At 41.1% G+C, this 22,071-nt stretch overlaps 1 protein-coding gene across 2 annotated transcripts in view; it reads left to right on the top strand.

Annotated features, from left to right (window-relative positions):
- The window catches only part of NDST1 (N-deacetylase and N-sulfotransferase 1), a 201,015-nt gene extending 183,005 nt beyond the window's left edge, over positions 1-18,010 (top strand). For both annotated transcript variants that reach the window (XM_073621096.1, XM_073621097.1), the window contains 3 exons: positions 14,347-14,456; positions 14,866-14,968; positions 16,319-18,010. In XM_073621096.1, the coding sequence (XP_073477197.1) occupies positions 14,347-14,456; positions 14,866-14,968; positions 16,319-16,438 (333 nt within the window). In that variant the 3' untranslated portion in view covers positions 16,439-18,010. The remainder of the gene's footprint in view (positions 1-14,346; positions 14,457-14,865; positions 14,969-16,318) is intronic.
- Positions 18,011-22,071: the final 4,061 nt, after the last annotated feature.

Genomic DNA, 22,071 nt, shown 5'->3' with positions numbered 1-22,071 from the left:
ATACACTGTTGCTAAGTGGATAATTCAAACTTATGATTTAAGGGGTAAGATTTCCCCGTTTCAAGTTAAGGCGCACTCTACCAGGTCGGTTAGTGCTTCTTGGGCAGCATGTCACCAGGCCTCCATGACGCAGATCTGCAAGGCGCAACTTGGTCTTCAGTGCATACATTCACAAGATTTTATCAGGTGGATGTAAGGAGGTATGAGGATATCGCCTTCGGGCGCAGTGTGCTGCAGGCGGCAGTATAGATCCTCGAGTCTGGGGGTACCCTGCGGGTTGTGTCTCCCTCCCCTCAAGTAGCATTGCTATGGGACGTCCCATTAAGTAATTACTTAGGGCTCTGTGTCCCATGATGTACGATAAAGAAAATAGGATTTTTATAGCAGCTTACCTGTAAAATCCTTTTCTTGGAGTACATCATGGGACACAGAGGTCCCTCCCCTCTTTTTTGTGATTTAAGTATATTGCTTTGCTACAAAAACTGATGTGCTCCTGGAAGGAGGAGGGGTTATATAGGGAGTAAACTTCCTTGATTGGGTTTACCAGTGTCAACACCTGAAGGTAGCTTATAACCCATTAAGTAATTACTTAAGCCTCTGTGTCCCATGATGTACTCCAAGAAAAGGATTTTACAGGTAAGATGTTATAAAAATCCTATTTTCTAAAACCAAAACAGTAAAATCACTGTATGTGCAGTAAAGCATGGTTGTTATAGGCACTGTGGAGCCTAATGGGTTAATCCTCTACATCAGGGATATGCAATTAGCGGAACTCCAGCTGTTGCAGAACTACAAGTACCATGAGGCATAGCAAGACACTTACAGCCACAAGCATGACACCCAGATGCAGAGGCATGATGGGACATGTAGTTTTACAACAGCTGGAGGTCCGCTAATTGCATATCCCTGCTCTACATTGTGTAAAAAGGCTGTTTGATCCTGTCTTCTCTAATCCTCTCCTTCTTTAACTGTCCCCAACCCATTTGCTCATAGAACAGAGCCTTGGGGGCAAGCAGCACATGCTCAGTTTGGTGCATATTGCTAGAGCGTTGTTTTTTTTTCTTGGAAGTGTGCGTGTGATCAGCACAGGAACAATCAGCACTGTCCAGACAGAGGGTCAGGGGTCATACAGCCTCATAGAACGATCAGGGGAGAATGAAAACTCTTCCTACAAGCGTTACCCAGTGCTCTGCTGGACACTGGTGGAAGTCACGCGACTGCTATATACAGGTGCATCTAAAAAGATTAGAACGTGAAAAAGCGAATTTATTTCAGTAATTCAATTCAAAAAGTGAAATTCCTATTTTATATAGATTTGTTAAACACAAAGTGATATATTTCAAGCATTATTTTCACTTATTTTTGATAATTATGGCTTACAGCTAGTGAAAACCCAAAATTCAGCGTCTCGGAAAATTAGAATATTGTGAAAACTTTAAAATTGTAGACTCATGGTGTCGCATTCTAATTGGCTAATTAACTCAAAACACCTGTAAAGGTTTCCTGCGCCTATTAATGGTCTCTCAGTCTGGTCCAGTAGGTTACACAATCATGGGGAAGACTGCTGACTTGACAGTGGTTCAGAAGATAGTCATTGACACCCTCCACAAGGAGGGTAAGTCACAAAAAGGTTATTGCTAAAGAAAGCTGGCTGTTCAGAGTGTTGTATCCAAGCATAGAAAAAGGTGCGCACACAACAGAACAGGGGTAACTGCAGCCTTGAAAGGATTGTGAAGCAAAGGCCCATTCAAGAATTTGGGGTAGGTTCACAAGTGGTGGACTACGGGTGGTGTCGGTGTTGCAAGAGCCACCACAGACGTATCCAGGATATGGGATACAACTGTTGCATACTTTGTGTCAAGCCACTCCTGAACCAGAGACAACATCAGAAGCATCATACCTGGGCTAAAGAGAAAAAGGACTGGAATGTTGCTCGGTGGTCCTTTTTTTCAGATGAAAGTAAATTTTGCATTTCATTTGGAAATCAATATCCCAGAGTCTGGAGGAAGAGTGGAGAAGCACAGAATCCAAGTTGCATGAGGTCCAGTGTGAAGTTTCCACAGTCAGTTATGATTTGGAGAGCCATGTCTGCTTGTGTTGGTCCACTGTGTTTTATCAAGTCCAAAGTCAGTGCAGCTCTCTACCAGGAAATTCTAGAACACTTCATGCTTCCCTCTGCTGACCATCTTTATGGAGATGCTAATTTATTTTCCCCTAGGACTTGGCACCCGCCCACACTACCAAAATTACCAATACAGAAATACCTTGGATAATTCATTCAGGAAACATGCTTGTATTTCAAAGCACTTGTATATAAGTAGATTCGTTCCACAACCATTTATTCATGGGACTTTCCGTTTATAGTCCATATAAAAAGATGACTAAGGCCTTATAGGCTGAAATGCATCCACTGTTCTCATTTGCGTTTGGTCACTGTGGCTTGTCAATAAATATTACACTTTTTAAGAGCAATCACCGGAGTGTGGATAATTTTTTCTTCATTTCCCTACTCAGCCAGTGACTGTGGATCGAGCACCCGGGATCTCTGCTTTCTATGTGATGTATGGGTAGTAGCACTGACTTTTTTGTTTATATATAAAAAGATTATCGCAATGTGATAGGTTGTGTAACCATAACATGTCCGTCCACAAATGGCAGCCTTACTATAGGCCAGGGATTAGAAGCAAAATCCAGAAGGAGCTACAGAGTATAAAAGAAGAGAGGCGCCTCTAAGTGTAGCAATATGGTTACATTTAACCACTTCCCGACTGGCGCACGCCGATGTACGTCGGCAGAATGGCACGGCTGGGCAAATGGACTTACAGGTACGTCCATTTGAATTCCCCGCCGTGCCACTGCATACGCGGCGCCGCATGCACGCCGGCCGGGAGCTCCGTGAGTCAGGACGCGGGTCCCACAGACTCAATCGCCGCCGGGATTCCCGCGATCGCCTCAAGGAGAGGATGAACGGGGAGATGTAAACAACATCTCCCCGTTCTGCCTAGTGACAAGTGTCTGCCCTAAAAAATTTGGGAAGATTTGGGCAGCATGGGTGAAGGCAAAACATCTAACTATTGACTGAGGCTTACGGGCCACTGCCCACTGTACCTAATATAAATTCTCCCCCACCAGTACATTTCTGTATCTCTCTTTGAGAATGTGGGATTAAAATGTATGAACTAAAGGCAATCAATGAGACCCCTTATACCCCCACCCGGGATGGGTGCCTTGTTGAGTGTGCTTGTTATATTCCCTCCCCTTTTTTTTCTTTTTTCTTTTTAAGGAAAAGGAGGGGGGGCAAGAGGGGGGGGGGGGGGGGATAATATCTTCTGCAATGTTCTTGTTAACATATTGTTGCTTTTACTGTTACACCTACATTTGTTAAGGAATACAGAAAATGGGGGAAAAACTGCTGCGCCCACACAATATATCAAGCAGCCAACACCACCAATTAGACTAATTGTGTAAGTAAATGTGAAAAAGAAAAAGTGTAGCGCTATATTATACTAATGGACATTAATGTGGACATCAATGTGAACCTTTGTGTGAAACGCCCGTGTATACATCTATACTCGGTCCTGCTAGTCCTGCAGGAATAATTAAATAAAGTAATGTAATAACACCATATAAATAAAAATCTAGTGGTATATATAAAAAAAAAAAAAAATTTGTTATAACAACCTTTGTGTGAAAACACCCGTGTGTACATCTATATTAGGTCCTGCTAATCATGCAAAAATGATAAAATAATATATTATCACCATATATGTAAAAATTTAGTGGTATACAAAATACATTGTAATAACCTACTATGTAATAAACATTAATACAGACTGTATATACACAGTAAAATGATCCCAAAACTTCCACCAAAAGCAAGCAAATTGGGGTGGAATTGGGTAGCGAGTCTCTGGAGTATTGACCAGTTCGTTCAATCAGACGAATGCATCCTGGAGCATAGATATAAATCTCACAGTGGTATCCAAACGTATCCCCAGTAGACTTTTCATATATTCAACAAGGCAGAAAATAGTATAAAATGCCCTTACCGGACGTGGTGGACTCACAGGCCGTTGGCGGTGAGTCGTATAGGCTTACACCGTTTTAACGGTAAGGTTACGGCTACTCTTGGTCCGTAGTGGAGGGTCTTGGATGGATCCCCGATCACGAGCAGTACCATGGGTTCCTCTTCCAATGATCTCTTGATCTCATCCAGATGAGATAAAGGGAAAAGAAAGGCTCCACATAGCATAAAATCCGGGTAACCAGGAAGTTTTATTGCATTGATTAAAAAATTCCAATAAAAAAATTGGGTTTAAAAGCAAAGTTCATATGAACCAAATGGTAAGTTTAGCGCAGTAATCAGATGGCTGTGGTAGCGTCACACACCCGACGCGTTTCGTCTACCAAGACTTCGACTGGGGTAAAGCTAACCTCTCATCTGCTGCGCTATTTATTTAAAACTGCTAGAAATTCCATCGGGGACACCTGTGCGGCGTGACTTCCGGGATTTAGTCAGCTGACTATCAATTGGGCCTATCAGCAGTGCGGAACCACCCCTGGGACCAAGCCTCAGCCTGGTAATCCTAATCTGCCAATGATACCCAGATAACATGGTCATGTGATTAACGCGTCAGGGTGTGATGACGCGGATCCCAACGTCACCAATCCTCCATGTTAATCGGATACTTCCTTGTTTATGCGTCATCACGTTTAAGCGTGATGACGCAATTAGTTGATCACGCCTTCTCATTATCCAAGCCGTCCAACGGGCGGCGTACCACATCGCGCAAGCGCAGCGACGTGAATCCGACACCCATCAACTCTCAGCACGTCAGGCCATCACGATGCAGTACGCATCATCTGAGAGCACGCCTTCTATCATGCCGGCCACTCATATTGCTCTCTATATTTGACAGGATCACATGATCGGAGTATTTATCAGTTGTCAAAGCAGTGCTATAAACACTAATAGAGAGAGTTCAATCATTGGGACACAAACATGGCATAGATGTGCGGACTATTAAATCACTGAAGACGTGTTTGATCGCTCAATGTAGGGCTATGGTTATCATGACACACATGTTCCCCTATGTTTACAACTATTTGGCAAAAATTTGTAATCGAGAAATATCCAAATGATTGCAGACATAAAAAATACATATAAAATATATAAAAAATAAAATATAAAAACAAAAAACAACAAAGAACAGGTGACACGCCCAGAGTAGAAATCCCTCTAGTCTGTGTCTTACCCAAAAATCCGTCTAGACTATACCTTGCCCAAAACTAGGGGCACATATCGTTCCTATCTAACAACTCGGGCATTCATCTCGAGTGAATCAGGAACTATGAGAAAAAACTGAACAAAATAATATTAAAAAATGTATTGAATAAAATATAAATAAAGCCATAAAAATAATACAGTGGGGGTTGTGATGGAGATGCGTATTGGAGGTTAGCAGTACTTGATCAAGCCCCCCCCCCCCAAAGCAGCATCTCTATAAGGAGCTTAATACAGAGGGGTATGAGCAGGACATCTATGACTTATTTATAAACGCATTAATGTCCCACTCGATGTTTAAACCATGGGGCGTATAACATTTTATTTGGTGTATCCACCACGTTTCAAGTCTAGATACACCTCTTATACTTGATTCCCCTCTCCAGTGTGGTATAAACCTATCTATAATCTGGAAGGTAGTGCCCACTGGGTTGCGGTCATGATACAATGCGTAGTGTTTGGACACGCTATGGTTGGTTCGACCCTTTTTGATTGCTGTAATGTGTTCTTTCACCCTTGTGGTGAAATTACGTATTGTCCGGCCAATATATTGCTGCTTACAAGGACAGGTGATGAGATATACAATATATTTGGTTTTACATGTAGCAAATTGTTTCATCCTATATTCTTTACCTGTAGTCGTAGAATTAAATGTTTCCATTTTACGTGCTTGACAGGCATTCCATTTACAAACTCTGCATTTTCGACAGGGAAAAAAACCCTTCATATTATGGAAAAATGATATTGTACCCGGAGGGTCAATTACATTTGGTGCAATCTGTCCTTTGATTGGCGGAGCACCCCAAAGACAGTAGCCGCCTGCTCGGGTAGCAAAGGACCCAAAACAGAGTCACTTTTTAATATTCTCCAATGTTTCCTAATGATATCTTTGATTTGTTTGTATTGAGTAGAGAAACTCGTCAAAAAGGACCACTTGTGTTTAGGGTCAGCAGTTTTTTTATTTTTTTCAGATTGTACTGTCAGCAAAGAAGCACAATCTATCAGGGCAACTTGTCGAATTTCCTCGGTAATTTGAGAACCGTCATACCCTTTTTCACAAAAGCGTGATTTCAACATTTCAGCCTGTTGGAAGTAATCCGAAAGATGGGAGCAGTTTCTCCTTATTCTCACTAGTTGACTCTTGGGGACAGATTTTAGCCATGCCTCATGATGGCAGCTATCTGTCGGAATATAGACATTACGGTCCGTTATTTTAAAATGGGTTTTTGTATCCAGATAGCCATTATTGGATGTAATCTCTAAATCCAAAAAATGGATTTTAGACCGACTTGCTTCATGAGTCAAATGGATCCCCACCTGATTGTCACTTAGAGTCTATGCTTTAAACCCCCCAGAGTTAGTTCTGTGGGTGAGGTACATAGACGACATCCTCCTCCTATGGAGAGGTAGCATGGAATCCTTGGATTCATTTATTTTGACTCTAAATGACAATCAGACAATCAGGGGTTAACCCCTTCACTGCCAGTGTCATTTACACAGTAATCAGTGCATTTTTAATCGCACTGATCGCTGTATAAATGACAATGGTCCCAAAAATGTGTCAAAAATGTCTGACATGTCCGCCATAACGTCGCAGTCACAATAAAAATCGCTGATCACCGCCATTACTAGTAAAAAAAAAAAAAGATTAATAAAAACGCCATAAAACTATCCCCTATTTTGTAAACGCTATTACTTTTGCGCAGACCAATCAAACGCTTATTGCGATTTTTTTTTTTTTTTTTTACCAAAAATATGTAGAAGAATACGATCGGCCTAAACTGAGGGATTTTTTTTATATATATATTTTTGGGGGATATTTATTATAGCAAAATGTAAAAAATAATGCGTTTTTTTTCAAAATTGTCGCTCTTATTTTGTTTATACCACAAAAAATAAAAATCGCAGAAGTGATCAAATACCACCAAAAGAAAGCTCTATTTGTGGGAAAAAAAGGATGTCAATTTTGTTTGAGAGCCACGTCGCACGACCGCGCAATTGTCAGTTAAAGCGACGCAGTGCTAAATCGCAAAAAGTGCTCTGGTCAGGAAGGGGGTAAAATCTTCCAGGGTTGAAGCGGTTAACCACTTAAGGACCAGCCTCGTTTGGATTTTAGGTGTTTACATGTTTTAAACAGGTTTTTTTGCTAGAAAATTACTTAGGACCCCCAAACATTATATATTGTTTTTTTCTAACACCCTAGAGAATAAAATGGCAGTCAATGCAATACTTTTTTTTGCACCGTATTTGCGCAGCGGTCTTATAAGCGCAGTTTCTTTGGAAAAAATTCACTTTTTTGAATAAAAAAATAAGTCAACAGTAAAGTTAGCACAATTTTTTTTTATATTGTGAAATATTATGTTATTGATACCCAACATGTCACACTTCAAAATTGCACCCGCTCGTGGAATGGCGTCAAACTTTTACCCTCAAAAATCTCCATAGGCGACGTTTAAAAAATTCCACAGGTTGCATGTTTTGCGTTACAGAGGAGGTCTAGGGCTAGAATTATTGCTCTCGCTCTACTGGTCGCGGCGATACCTCACTTGTGTGGTTTGAACAACGTTTTCATATGTGGGCGCTACTCACGTATGCGTTTGCTTCTGCGCGCGAGCTCGTCAGGACAGGGGTTTTTTTTTTTTATTATTATTATTTATTTTACATGATTTTATTTATTTTTACACTGTTTAAAAAAAAAAAAATGGTGTCACTTTTATTCCTATTACAAGGAATGTAAACATCCCTAATAGAAAAAGCATGACAGGACCTCTTAAATATGAGATCTGGGGTCAAAAAGACCTCAGATCTCATATTATTATATTATATATTATATTATTATTATTATATTTACACTTACACATTTAAAAAAATGACATTGAAAAAAATGTGCCTTTAAGACGTATGGGCGGAAGTGACGTTTTGACGTCGCTTCCGCCCAGCAGTGTCATGGAGACGAGTGGACGCCATCTTAGCCTCACTCGTCTCCAGGCACAGAAGGGAGATGGACGCGTTCGCTTCCTCCGCTACCGCGGCTCCGGTAAGCGGCGGAGGGCACCGGATCGCGGCAGGAGGGGGGGGCCCTCTCCCGCCACCGATAAGTGATCTTGCGGCGAATCCGCCACAGAGACCACTTTTATCTGAAAGCCGACCACTGCACGAAAACGGGGATACCGGGGTTATGGCGGCTAGCTGCTGCCATAACAATGATATCCGCCGCAAAAGTTTGGACGTACATCGGCGTGCGATGGTCGGCAAGTGGTTAATGAAGGTACAACATTTAGCAACTCACATGGTTGATGATTAAAACAGGCACATATAAGTATGCAGGTATCCGGGCTAAAGCTGTCCACATAGACCATCAGCCACACCGCCAGCTCTCACCACTATCAGTCTGCAATCGTGACCAAGAAGACTACCCTGCAGTAGAGCTATCTGAAAGCCAGGCTTGAAGCGCTCGTGTAGCACAGCGTGGAAGGGATGATGGTGGTGCGGAGGATGGTCTATGTGGATAGCTTTACCCCGGATGTCGGCATACTTTGACATGCCTGTTTTAATCATCAACCATGTAAGTTGCTAAATGTTGTACCTTCCTTAAATGTAACCTTATTGCTACGGCGCCTCTTGTCTCTTTTTTATACTCATTTGTGACATGACGCTACTTGTATATCAAGTCAAGATGTTATCAAAACATTTTGCTTATCTTGCAAAGTCTCTTAAACCAAGGTTTTACTGCACCATGTTTAATGATCATGGGACCTGACTAATAGACCATTTAAAGGTGCAGGAAACCTTTACAGGTTTTTTGAGTTAATTAGCTAAGTAGAGTGTGACACCATAAGTCTACAATATTGAAGTTTTCACAATATTCAAATTTTCTGAGAAGCTGAATTTTGGGTTTTCACTAGCTGTAAGCCATAATCATCAAAATTAAAAGAGAGAAATGCTTGAAATCTATCACTCTGTGTATAATGAATCTATATAATATGAGTTTCAGTTTTTTAATTGAATTACTGAATGCACCTGTACTGGTAAGAAAAGATATTTAGCAGTTTATATTTACTAAAATAATTGTGTTTCCATGTTCCGTATACTGTGGGAGACCAGATATAGTGAATGCAGTTTACTAGGTTTAGTAACACTTTCAAATTCATGCAGGATGCAAAGCCCAAGGATTTCACTTGTTATCTAGATGTTGCTTACAGTCAATGCAATGTAACTGCTTATTTATTTTAGGCACTTGTATAGCGCTGTAAATGTACGCAGTGCATTACATATACATTGAACATTCACATCAGAGCTTACAATCTAAGCTCATCATATTTGCCTACAGCCCCCCATAGTAGACTCTCTTGCTTTGACATGTTGATGGATTAATAAAGTATATCTTAACCCAAGCACCAAAATCTTATATAAGTTTACATCTTTTGTATATAGCTTTGAATAAATTATTTCCAGATGATCCTATATGGAGGTCCTTGTGCTGGAACTTCCAGTTATTGGATAATAACTATACCCCATTTATGCTAGTGATTTTGTCACCCTGTTACAGGCACCTTTGGTGGGGCCTGCAGGCAGCCGTGCTGACACAGTCCACTTTAGTCAGCCAACACTGGAGCAGATACCAGTAGACAGAAAGTGGCTGAAAGAGGTTGGAGGAGATCAGCAGCAGTGAGATGACCATTACAGAGATGCCTCCATTTTTTATTTAAAAAAATTTGCCAGTACCTTTTTTCCTCTTAGTTTTTTTTTTTTTAAACTCGATCAATTTTTCTCCCTGGCCCCTCCTCTGTTTCTCACCTAAAGCCTTCCTGTTTCTCCACACAGATTAGCAAATCCCTGTCGAGCTCTCCCAATTCTTCCTGATCATGGTATCATATCTCCAGTACCTGTGGCAGAAAGGTTCCAGGTGTTTTTGCAAACTGTTCACCATTCCCTAGCTCAAAGGACTAGGGTTCTCTAGTCCAAAGCTTCTGCATGGAGTCTAGCAAATCTGTCATCGCCTATATGTCCCCATTTTTCTAGCGCATCAGCGGTTCCTGCAGTTTGCTGTAGGGCCGCTGCACTGTTTCATGGCCTTGCCTTTTGGCTGCACCTTGGGTATTCATTAAGCTGCTGGCCCCAGTTCTAGCCCTGCTGTGCTTTTGTGGCATCCCCATACTTAGAATACCCCTTGTTAAGGAAAACAACCCTGTTGGACGATGTTCACTATACAGATGTTACAGCAATTTGGATGTATCCAGAAACATCTGAAATTGTCGATGGAACTGACTCATCATTTGGAATATCTGGGTCTAGTCTGGGACACAGCTCAGGCCAGATTGTTCCTTCCACAGGAGAAACTATAGACACTCTAGTCTCAGATTTGAACTCTCCAGTTCGGAAGCTATTTGACTCTTTGCATAAGAGTCCTGGGTCTGATAGTAGGAAGGCTATCACATTTGTCCAGTTTTACTCCAAACTTCAAAACTACAACATTTTGTCATCCTGGGGTAAGTCAAACAAACAAACAAAAACCAGGTTGTCCCTGGCCTTGTGGCTCAGGAATCAGGGAAGTATTTCCTTCCTGTCTTTTGGAGGATCCATGCAATGAACACCAGCCTTTTGGGATGGGGAGGAGTCCTGGGCACCCTTTTTGTTCACGGGACTTGGTCTTGTTTTCCAATCGACAATTTAGAACTTTGGGCAGTTTGGCTTTCTCTACAGCACTGGATCCTACTAAAGGGTCATCTGATTCAGATTTAGTCAGATAATGTCACAGCAGTGTTGTACCAACCGTTGGGAAGGAACCAGAGGTCAATCAGATCCTTTCCTGGGCATAACTTTACATTCCAGCCTTGTCAGCAATTTACGTTACAGGCATACACAATTGAAGGCAGACTTCCTGCGTCAACAGTGCCTGGACCGAGGAATGTTTTCCTACACTCAGAGGTGTTCTAAGACCTGTGTTGCAGGTTGTAGAGGCCAGATGTGGATCTCTTGGCCTCCAGTTTTAACAGCAAACTGCACAATTTTGTCTCCAGGTACAAGGATCCTCTGAACTTTGCCTTTCCTCCCTTAAAACTACTTCATCATCTGCTTTGCAGAAACGAGAGCGAGGACACTCCAGTGATTCTCATTGCTCCAGACTAGCCCAAAAGGATGTGGTACTTCAACCTGGTAAGATTCCTGCAAATGCTCCATGGGCTCTGCCACATTGTCAGGATCTTTTGTCCCAAGGACTGATTTGCCATTCACTTCCCTGTTGCTGGTTTTAACGGCATGAGTGTTGAAGACCAGGTTCTGTGGGAGAGGGGCATATATAAGTCTGTACTCCCAAGGTGCTAAAGGGTAGAAAGGTCTACTGATCACAAGGTCCATCGTCAGACATGAAAGGCATACTTCACTTGATACATATCAAAAGAAGGGGTTATGTCCCTACCAAGACAGTGAGCAACCAGAGGACCAAATGAGTGACGCAGCATACAATTTTGGGATAAATAGAAAAAATGTTTAATTTATTGATTATTTAAAAATTCAATAAACTCCCCAATGGGATATGATACTTCACTTGATGTGTGTCTCGGGCTTACTCCAGGAGTTACTCCATGAAGCAAATACGCTCCTTCCTGCAACTGTGTATAGACCAGTGTTTGGCTTCAGGTTTCTGTCCTCTTACAGATACCGTTGGCTTTTCACTGTTTGAACACCTTTATACCGGGTGTTTCCTTTGTGGATATGAATCTGGTTCTCTCTGCTTTAGTTCCTAAACCCCTTAAAGAAATTAATTCCTCTATCCCAGCCACAAAAGTGTTTTTTTGTAGCCATCACCTTTACAAGGTGAGTGTCTGAACTTGGCAGCCTTGTCTTGCAAGGAACTTCCTCTTGTTTTGCATTGTTCACTGTTGTCTGGGTAAGGTTAAAGCCCCATACACACTATCAGATTTTCTGCTGATTTTTGTCTTCAGATTTACCAAAACCATGTAGTGCAAGGGCCTGCCTGATTGCATACAAATTGAAACCCCTAATGTTTGACCTCCTATTATATGGTTTTGGTAAATCTGAAGGAAAAAATCAGCAGAAAATCTGATAGTGTGTATGGGGCTTTAGACTGTGAGGCTTTATCACTTAGCAACGTCTTCTTTCAGGAGGACTAATTCCCTTTTTGCAATCCTGAATTGACACTGTAAGGGTGCACAGGCTTTTTGTTCCACCATCATTCAAGCTAATAATCTCAAGGATCCACTCTTTCCTGTTAAGGCACTCTCAGCTAGATGTGCAAGTGTGTCTAAGTGCTTTGAGTTTCAGGATCAAGGAACTGTTTCTCAGTTTTCAAGGTTGTCACCTGGTCTTCGATTTACATGTTCTGTAAGTTCTACCAGGTGGACATTGTGACCTCATTTCATGTCAGGCGTAAGGTGCTTTAGGCAATTTTTTAAGGCAGTCCTCAGTTCTTTTTTTTTTCCTCAAGCCTGATGGTGTTTGCTGTGTTGCCCACTCAGTTAGACTGCCTTTGGACATCCTTTAATTGATGACAAAAAAAGAAACATCCTTTCCTGCTGGACAACTCGATGCTCACCTTTTTGACAGCAACCAAGCTTACTATTGCCAGAGCATGGAAGTCTCCCTTTCTTAGCTTTGAAGTGGTGAAACACCATATGAACAATAACATGGTCACTTAAAAACTGCCAGCAATATTGACTGACTCCCACGATAAGTTCCTTTGAATTTGGCATCCTCGGATTTCCCACTGTAATCCATGGCGATTTGACCATTTGCTGCTAGAAATCTGATATTTCTGTGCTCTCGACCCCTGGGATTTATTCATTTGGTTTTTCCAAAATAACAAACTACTTTATATGTGGATGCTTTAGTTATGAGGGATGAAAAAAATAAATTCCCTGAATGCGTTTGCCTGATTTTTCTTTCAGAATAATTTTATTAAGAAAAAAAAATGTGCATACAAAGAAAGCAAGTAACCTACATCAAGATAAGAATTAACAGTGGTCATAAGACTAGGCTGTCCACAGCACTGACAAAATGGGCCTATTATAGACCATAATGAACCGACATTAGCAAAAGTGAGATGCCGATATAACAGCACGCTCTTCTAAGGAAATGAGAAGAGATACAATTGTAAACAAATATTGCAAAAATAGGTATTGCAAAAAAAAAAAAACAAAAGTTTTAAAACCGCAAAAATAGTGATCTAGACAGCACCTGGGGTGGACATGTATATGATAGATCCCTAAAGGCCAAGCTATGATTCGATTAGGCTATCGTGAGAACCGTCCTGTGTAAAAGTCAGTGCTCAATTAGTGGCCCAGCATGAGGGCAACTGATGATATGGAGTAAAGTGTGGCATTAGAAGAAAAGGAAATCTAAGCAAGAGGAAGGAGAGGAGGGTAAGGAAGTTGAAGAGATGGGACAAACCCCCCCCCCCCCCCCCCCCCGCCTCTAGGGAGTCTGCAGATAATGCAGCTGAGCATGATAAAAGTCCAAAAACACAACTTTCCAAGAATCTTTGCATATGTTTGATTTCAAAATCGTATTGACCAGGGCATAAACTCGAATCCACAAACATTTAATCTTAGGGTATGTTCTCCATATATGCTTCATATTACCTGGGTTGGAGCATCCCCGAAAGCAATGAGCTAGATATGTAAGGAGGTACTTTTGCAATTCTCACTGGGGTATAATACCATCTGAACATGACCTTAAACGAGTTCTCCAATGCTACAACTTTCCATGATAGAGCCTCCCACATCTTGGACCAATCTTCAGGGAGTTGTGGGGAACCAAAGTCTGCCTTCCAGCATGAGCAATAGAAAGGAGTTAGGGCATTGGAGGCATTCAGAAGTGATGAGTACAGTAATGAAGTTCTTGATTTTTATAATGGAAGCCGATCCAATCGGTTTGAAACTAGCATAAAAGGGAAAAGGCGTCCATGGGCAGGGCAGTATGGCACGGTACAAAGATGATTTTAAAATGACTGGAGCTGAAGTAGAGTTGTCTGAACTGCGTTTAAACTGCCTTTCTAAAAGTTGATTGAATGATAGGAATCCTTACTGTATCTTATCTTCCAGATACTGGTTTTAGATGGCAAGTTGCTACGTACTGAGCCTGCCTCTGTAATGGAATCTGTGCAGAAATTCTTAGGAGTTACGAATGTTGTGGACTATCACAAAACACTGGCGTAAGTACCTATGCTTTCTTACCTGGTTTCTACTGGGGTGCTGAGAAGGATCTCAGGTCTTTTTGCAGTTCAAGTACATTAAGTCATTTTTTTTTTCTCTCTACCGCCTCTTGCATGGTCCTGTGGAAGATCTGCATATGAAGCAGACAGTACTTTCCTGTAAAAACACAAATAATGATCACATTCATATAACAAGAGTAGTGGAGAATATGAGACTGTAGCTGTGAGTTCCCCTTGTAAAACTGCGTTTTATTGCTCTTATAAAATCTAAAATTGATCTTATATACATGTTAAAGAGCAGCATACTTTTTCCAATCTGCATGTTTTTCACTTGGCAAGACAAGTCTATCATTAGGACTATTATGTAAAATCCATAATACTAGCTTTGGTGTCCTTTTTTTTTTTCCAGGTTTGACTCCAAGAAGGGATTTTGGTGCCAACTTCTGGATGGTGGGAAAACCAAATGCCTGGGGAAGAGTAAGGGCAGGAAATACCCAGATATGGATTCAGATGTAAGTTTCCTATAAAAACTGCAGCAGTCTTTCAGTGTTGCACACTTTTGCAGTATATTTCCACTTGCCGAATTAGCAGCAAGCCACAGATTAATGTAAATAGACCACTGAGCAACCACTTTAGTACCTGATTAGTTGTTTAGTTCCACTGCAAATTTTTAAGCCGTAGTTTTAGTTCAGATAGCAGATACTCAAAATCCTTGAGGTCAGTGGGTTAAAATAAATGTCACTTTCACAGCAAAAAACAATTGCTGACTGCACATACATGCAGAAGCTATTAGTGCCCCCACTCTGCTAGAATACCAGACTGGCCAGATGGAGAAAAGTTTAGTCACTATATGGTAGCGTTGGAGCTTTCTCATTCTCCTTGAATTCCTTTTGGCCAGTCATTGTGATGGGCTACCTTACTGATCAATATGTATGTGTAGGAAGTTGGGGGGCAAGCTACACTACCAGGAAGTGCTTCCACACTTCACCTGATCAGAATAGCCTAGCATTCATGCAAAATACTGAAAGGTGCTGCTAGTGTAGGCAGGCACTGCTATAACTGTCAGCACCTTATTTCTGTTTATGCATGAAATTATGTGCAGCGCTAGTACATCCGACTGATCAAATCTGTGACATACTCAGTGAAAAAACATAGATTCATGCAGATATATAAAAAAGTCTGAACGTTCCCAGTTATAGCAATAAGTCTGTGCTGGATCATCCGCATGCTCAGGAAATTCCAGAGATAACATAGCACAAGCTGTTGGCCGTCAGGTAATCTGTGTCTATTAAAACCTAGTATAGAGCTGTCTGCATACAGCAGCAAGTGGAAGGAATTACAGCTGTGACTCATTTTGTGTGAATTTCAGATTGAGCTACTGAGCTATGCACACAGGCTTTTTAAAACAGTGCTAAGTAGAGTCTGCAAACCATTTTGAAAGGAGCTGAGAGCAGCATATGCTGGCTAAATATAAGCAGAACTATTAAAATTAAATATTTTATATATTTATATTATACTGCAGTTTCACATTCAATACCTAGCTAGGCTAGCACGGGGTGTAGTTACTTCAGTGACTCATTTTTGGATGAGATCTTCATGTAATGGATTCAGCAATCCTATAAAGCTTTCCCTAGGCTCTCAGTATTTATTCAAATTTCTGGCTGTGTGACAGTCAGCATCACACAGCCATTTCCTGCCCTCGAAGACTGATCATAATAAAGCTATCCAAAACCATACTATTGTTACCGTTAACTTTCTTGATTGCTGCATTCTTATGAAGATTTGTCTCCACTGTGCACAAGCTGCAAATAAACTTCAGTGACTTCTAAGTACCTTATTTTTTTCCCCTTCCTTCTTTGCAGTCTCACGCTTTCCTGACAGACTATTATAGGGACCATAACGTCGAGCTGTCCAAGCTGCTCTACAAGATGGGCCAGACTTTGCCCACTTGGCTACGGGAGGAGCTGCAGAACACGAGGTAGCTGTTGCCTGCTGCTTTTGGGACAAGAGTATGGTCTTACAAGTTTCTCCAGGGATGGCCAAGCAAAGACATCGACCAGGATCTATAGTCTGTCCACTTGATGGGTGAGGCTCGGTCACTTTAAAACAGAAAGACTTCTGTTGAGATGAACATCCAAGGCCCTCGACTCCTAAAGGCACTGCACAGCCACTGAATCTCATCCCGCAGGGCCTGTTTTAGAGGCCTTGTTTATTCTGTGTAGGATCCCTGCTTGTAAGGGTTCCACTTTTGACTGTTGTACATGGACTCAACCACTTATTATGTAGTAAGCCCCAATGATTGGAAAACATGGGCTACTTGTGAATCTTGAATAGGCGTTAAGTAAAGTCCAAAACAACTTCAATGAACAAAACAAACTCTGACAATGTGGACTGGTGATAGATCTCCTAGCCTGTCCATCTATAGACGGAAGTGCCACAATGCTAAGAAATACCATGTATTTCACAAATAATTCCTGGTCTTCCTGAGAAGAGACTGCAGAAGTTTCCATGTTCTTAGTGTTCTGTCCTGGAATCCGGAGAATAAAGAATGAACAACACAAATGATTGGCTGGGAGGAAACCCCAGAATCTGTGTATTTAGTGTACAGTTTGGTGCTAGCAGTGTACTGAATTATTTACCAATTAATTTGCCTTCTGTGGCACTGGTATCGATGCCGGTACGAAAGCTCTTAGTTTTTTTTTTTTTCACCCTTTAAAAAAAAAAAAAAAAAAAAAAAAGAGCTTTTGGGGTCTTTACAGGTTAAGACAGATTATTTGGAAGTATTTGCCCTTTTAGCTCTACTATTGGGAGGCGTAAGAGCCAGGCGAACAATTCTGTGACTTTGCCTTTATGGGATTCTGACTATGAGTATGTTGTAGCAATAAACCTTCAGGGATTTTTGGATGCTATGTTACTTTACATTGGAGTTTGCAAACCGCTAAGACAGGAAGGGTAATCATGTGACCTTAGCTGTGGTGTTAACATTCCCAGCATGCTATGCTGATCTAGCCAGGGATCACATTTGCCTAAACCTGCTGTACAGTACTGCCTGTAAGAGTCCTGTGAACCCCAGTATTATTGGCTTATCTGTACATATGCCATTCCTTTTAACCAACCAAACACTAACAAGACATGCTAATGTTTTTAAGGTGCAGTCCCATGTCACTGTATGTACTGAATTTGTAGGAAAACTCCACTCTTACCCTGACTTTAATGGCACCCATTACATATTTTACCCCATTTTTGCTGTTATTGGTCCTCAGGGTATCCATTACGCCCAGTGGGAAATGTCCAGATTTTTCTGTCATGGGAGAAAATACGTAATTTATGTGTCTAACAGACGGACAGTATGAAGCAGCCATGGACTGTTTTGTCTCTAAACTTGGAAATTTACAGCTAGCTTGCAGCTACGTTTCTAAAATCCCTCTAGTGGTCAGACACAGCACTGTACCAACTGAAAACAGGTCTTGTATGTCCACATGCTTCAAGTGAAAGTAAAACAAAAAAATATTTTGTTTTGAAGAGCACTGTAAATAAAATGGGGTTGTTTTTTATTTTATTTTAATTTTTTTAATAGTTTTCCCATTACCTTGTTCATGCGTTCTATTCCTGCACTGTGCACATGCTGTAGACATCTTGTATGAGTTTCTTTTCAATGTGTGCATTCTTCAGTGGTTTCTAAATGTCAGTTTTACTATGGTGGTTACAGCGCTGCCAGTGCGCTGTAGGGGGACTTTGCTGAAGCTAAGGCAGACAAATTCTGGAGCAGCTGTGCATACCAATCGGAATCCAACTTCAGCTTCTTCAGTTAAAGTGGTGGTAAACCTCAGACATGAAATATGAGCTAAACATATCCTTCTATAGTGTGTACTTGTCTTAATTAAGACCACTAAGTGTCATTTCTATATGCTGCTTTGTTTCTCTATCCGCATGAATCACTTCTGATAAGAAAAATGTTGACGAGGAAGGACCTCCTGCAGATTGACAGCCTCAGCTCTGTTCCTGTGTGCTGTTTGAAGGGGGCGGGGGGTGTCCCTTCCAATTAGCTCTCAGAGCTCACCTTGCTGAGCTCTGCTATGAGTGTAATTTGATTTATCCTCCCCTTTTTACTGACAACTCAGACAAGCTTTATGAATTCTGGACTTAATTGGGTGTAAAGAAGAGAAGACTGCAGCTAAACAGGTTCAACTTATTTAGGAGGATCTGTTTTATCTTTGTGTACCATCTAAGTCCAGTCATTTTACTGGCTATATGTAAGGTTTTACAACCACTTTAAGCTAAAGGCTAATTGGTTGCCAGCTGGTCCATATTTTGTCTTCTTTAGTTTTAGTAAATTCCCGTGTGTGTGTGTGTGTGTGTGTGTGTGTGTGTGTGTGTGTGGCATGGCTGTTTATAGTCCAAACCAGAAGCATGCAGGAAAGGGTGAGAACACCGCAATTTGAGTAAGTAGTGTCACTCTAGGAAAAGAAATGGATAAACCTTGTTAGTAGGAACATCAGGACTAAATTGACATCAAAAACAAAAAAAAACAAAAAACCTTTTCCAGACTGAAATTCGTTAGATTAACTTTCCCCCCTGCACAATACCCCATGCTGAGGGCATGTTAAAGGCTAAATTCACCTTAGGAACATGTTACATGTTCCACCCATATTTACAGTGCCTTGAAAAAGTATTCATACCTCCTTGAAATTTTCCACATTTTGTCATGTTACAACCAAAAACACAAATGTATTTTATGTGATAGACCAACACGAAGTGGCACATAATTGTGAAGTAGAAGGAAAATGATAAATGGTTTTACAAATTTTTTACAAATAAATATCTGAAAAGTGTGGTGTGCATTTGTATTCAGCCCCCTTTTCTCTGATACCCCTAACTAAAATCTAGTGGAACCAGTTACCTTCAGAAGTCACCTAATTAGTAAATGGAGTCCACCTGTGTGTAATTTAATCTCAGTATAAATATAGCTGTTCTGTGAAGCCTTTAGAGGTTTGTTAGAGAACCTTACTGAACAAACCTCATAATGAAGGCCAAGGAACACACCAGACCGGTCAGGGATAAAGTTGTAGAGACGTTTAAAGCAGGGTTAGGATATTAAAAAATATCCCAAGCTTTGAACATCTCACAGAGCACTGTTCAATCCATCTGAAAATGGAAAGAGTATGGCACAACTCCTACCAAGACATGGCCGTCCACCTAAACTCACAGGCTGAGCGAGGAGAGCATTCATCAGAAAAGCAGCCAAGAGGCCCATGGTAACTCTGGAGGAGCTGCAGAGATCCACAGCTCAGGTGGGAGAATCTGTCCACAGGACAACTATTAGTCGTGCACTCCACAAATTTGGCCTTTTGTGGAAGAGTGTCCAGAAGAAAGCCATTGTTGAAGTAAAGCCATAAGAAGCCCAGTTTGCAGTTTATGAGAAGCCATGTGGGGGACACAGCAAACATGGGGAAGAAGGTGCTCTGGTCAGATGAGACCAAAACTTTTTGGGCTAAAAGCAAAACACTATGTGTGGTGGAAAACTAACACTTCACGTTACCCTGAACAAACCATCCCCACCATGAAGGATGGTGATGGCAGCATCATGTGGGGTTGTTTTTTTTTCAGCTGGGACAGGGAAGCTGGTCAAAGTTGATGGTAAGATGGATGGAGCCAAATACAGGTCAATCCTAGAAGAAAACCTGTTAGAATCTGCTTGAGACTGGGGCAGAGGTTCACCTTCCAGTAGGACCACGACCCTAAACATACAGCCAGAGCTACAGTGGAATGATTTAGGTCAAAGCATATTCATGTGTTAAAATGGCCCAGTCAAAGTTCAGACCTAAAGCCAATTGAGAATCTGTGGCAAGACTTGAAAACTTCTGTTCACAGATGCTCTCCATCCGATCTGACAGAGCTTGAGCTGTTTTGCGCAGAAGAAAGGTCAAAAATGTCACTCTCTAGATGTGCAAAGCTGGTAGAGACATCCCCAAAAAGACTTGCAGCTGTAATTGCAGTGAAAGGTGGTTCTACAAAGTATTGATTCAGGGGGGGCTGAATACAAATGCACCCCACACTTTTCACATATTTGTAAAAAAAATTTGGAAAACCATTTATCATTTTCCTTCGATGTCACAATTATGTGCCACTTTGTGTTGGTCTATCACATAAAATACATTTACGTTTTTGGGTGTAACATGACAAAATGTGGAAAATTTCAAGGGGTATGAATACTTTTTCAAGGCACTGTGGGGTGTAACATGTAGCATATTCCAGCTCCTGCCTCCTCTACCCCTCCCCTTCCTGTGACTGACAGCGGGTGCAGGTAGAGGATCCCCCCGTCCACAAAATTTAAAAACTGTGTGAGGGGCTCTGCTTCACACCAGTACAAGTACTGTCGGCCACTGCAGCTGACGGCTTGTACTCGTCAATGAACTGCGAAGGCGTTGGTGAGCGCTCTTGTAGTTCATTGATTTTTGCAATTCAGTAACTGCCTTGCCCGTAGAGCAGCTACGGGCAGACAAGATACTGATCGTGTACAGGATCCTGGCTTTGCATCCGCGATCTGCTGATCACGGGTGCAGTGCTTTACAGGCTCCAGTGTAAAAAAAAAAAAATGTTTATATAAAAGGTGAAATTATGCTTTAAACTAAGTCTCCCATTTGATAAGTATCAGCTGACACTCTGCACAACTGATAGCCATCAGACTGGGCTGTTGCAGCTCCCGTCCCCACAAACGATCTGAAAGAAAAAAGGTGAGTGTTTCCCCAATCATGTGATCACTATGTCAGCTGTGATCATGTGCAGGCTGGAGGCTTTATTCAAAAATTAACCTACTGTTGGTAATATGCCTCTGTTTAATAATTGTCAGATACAATTACAGTATTAAAAAAAGTTAAAACAGTAAAAACTTTTATTTTTGTGCATTTGTCACAGTGCAAAACAGAGCAGGGTTTCTATTAAAAGATATACCAAATAGCCCTTTTTTTCCTTAAATATATAAAAATGATTTTAGATCTACAAATAAGTAATAGAATTGTAGCCAAGTTACCCAATATTACAGAAACCTGTATAGCAACATATATGGTTTATAGTAAGTAATCTGGACTAGATACACTTGAATAAATATTGCAGGCTTGGTAATATGGTTGTTGTGCAACTTTCCCGGACCTCCAATTTACGGCTGATAAGGGAAGCAAGGAATAAATACCAAGCTTATTTCACAGTGCATAGTCATGTAATTAACAGTGCACCTAGTTAAATTCCTCCCTTTTTAAACGTGGTTTCCATCTGGACATAATGTAAACAGCCACACATACAGTAAATCTTATCTAAATTTCTGGCAGTTTGAAAATTGAAAACATTTCCCATGGGACGTGATGTATACTATAAAGGGGTCTATTAATGAAAAGATTTGCAAAGCCATTTGTCCAGCGACTCTGTATGTACGTTCATTCTGTATAACTTGGGCAAAAACAAATGCTCTTTAAGCTATTTTTTCTACTGAATTAATGTTTTATTATAGGCAGTAAAAAAAATAAAAAATTGTAAGACAATGGCATAATGTGCTAGTATGCATCACTAACTAGCACATTATGAAATACTTACCTTAGAACGAAGCCCACCAGCTCAATGC

This window comes from Aquarana catesbeiana, linkage group LG03 (assembly GCF_042186555.1).
Source record: "Aquarana catesbeiana isolate 2022-GZ linkage group LG03, ASM4218655v1, whole genome shotgun sequence".
NCBI lineage: Eukaryota > Metazoa > Chordata > Amphibia > Anura > Ranidae > Aquarana > Aquarana catesbeiana.
Note: the sequence above shows the minus strand (reverse complement) of the source record. Positions and strands in the feature narration are given on the sequence as shown.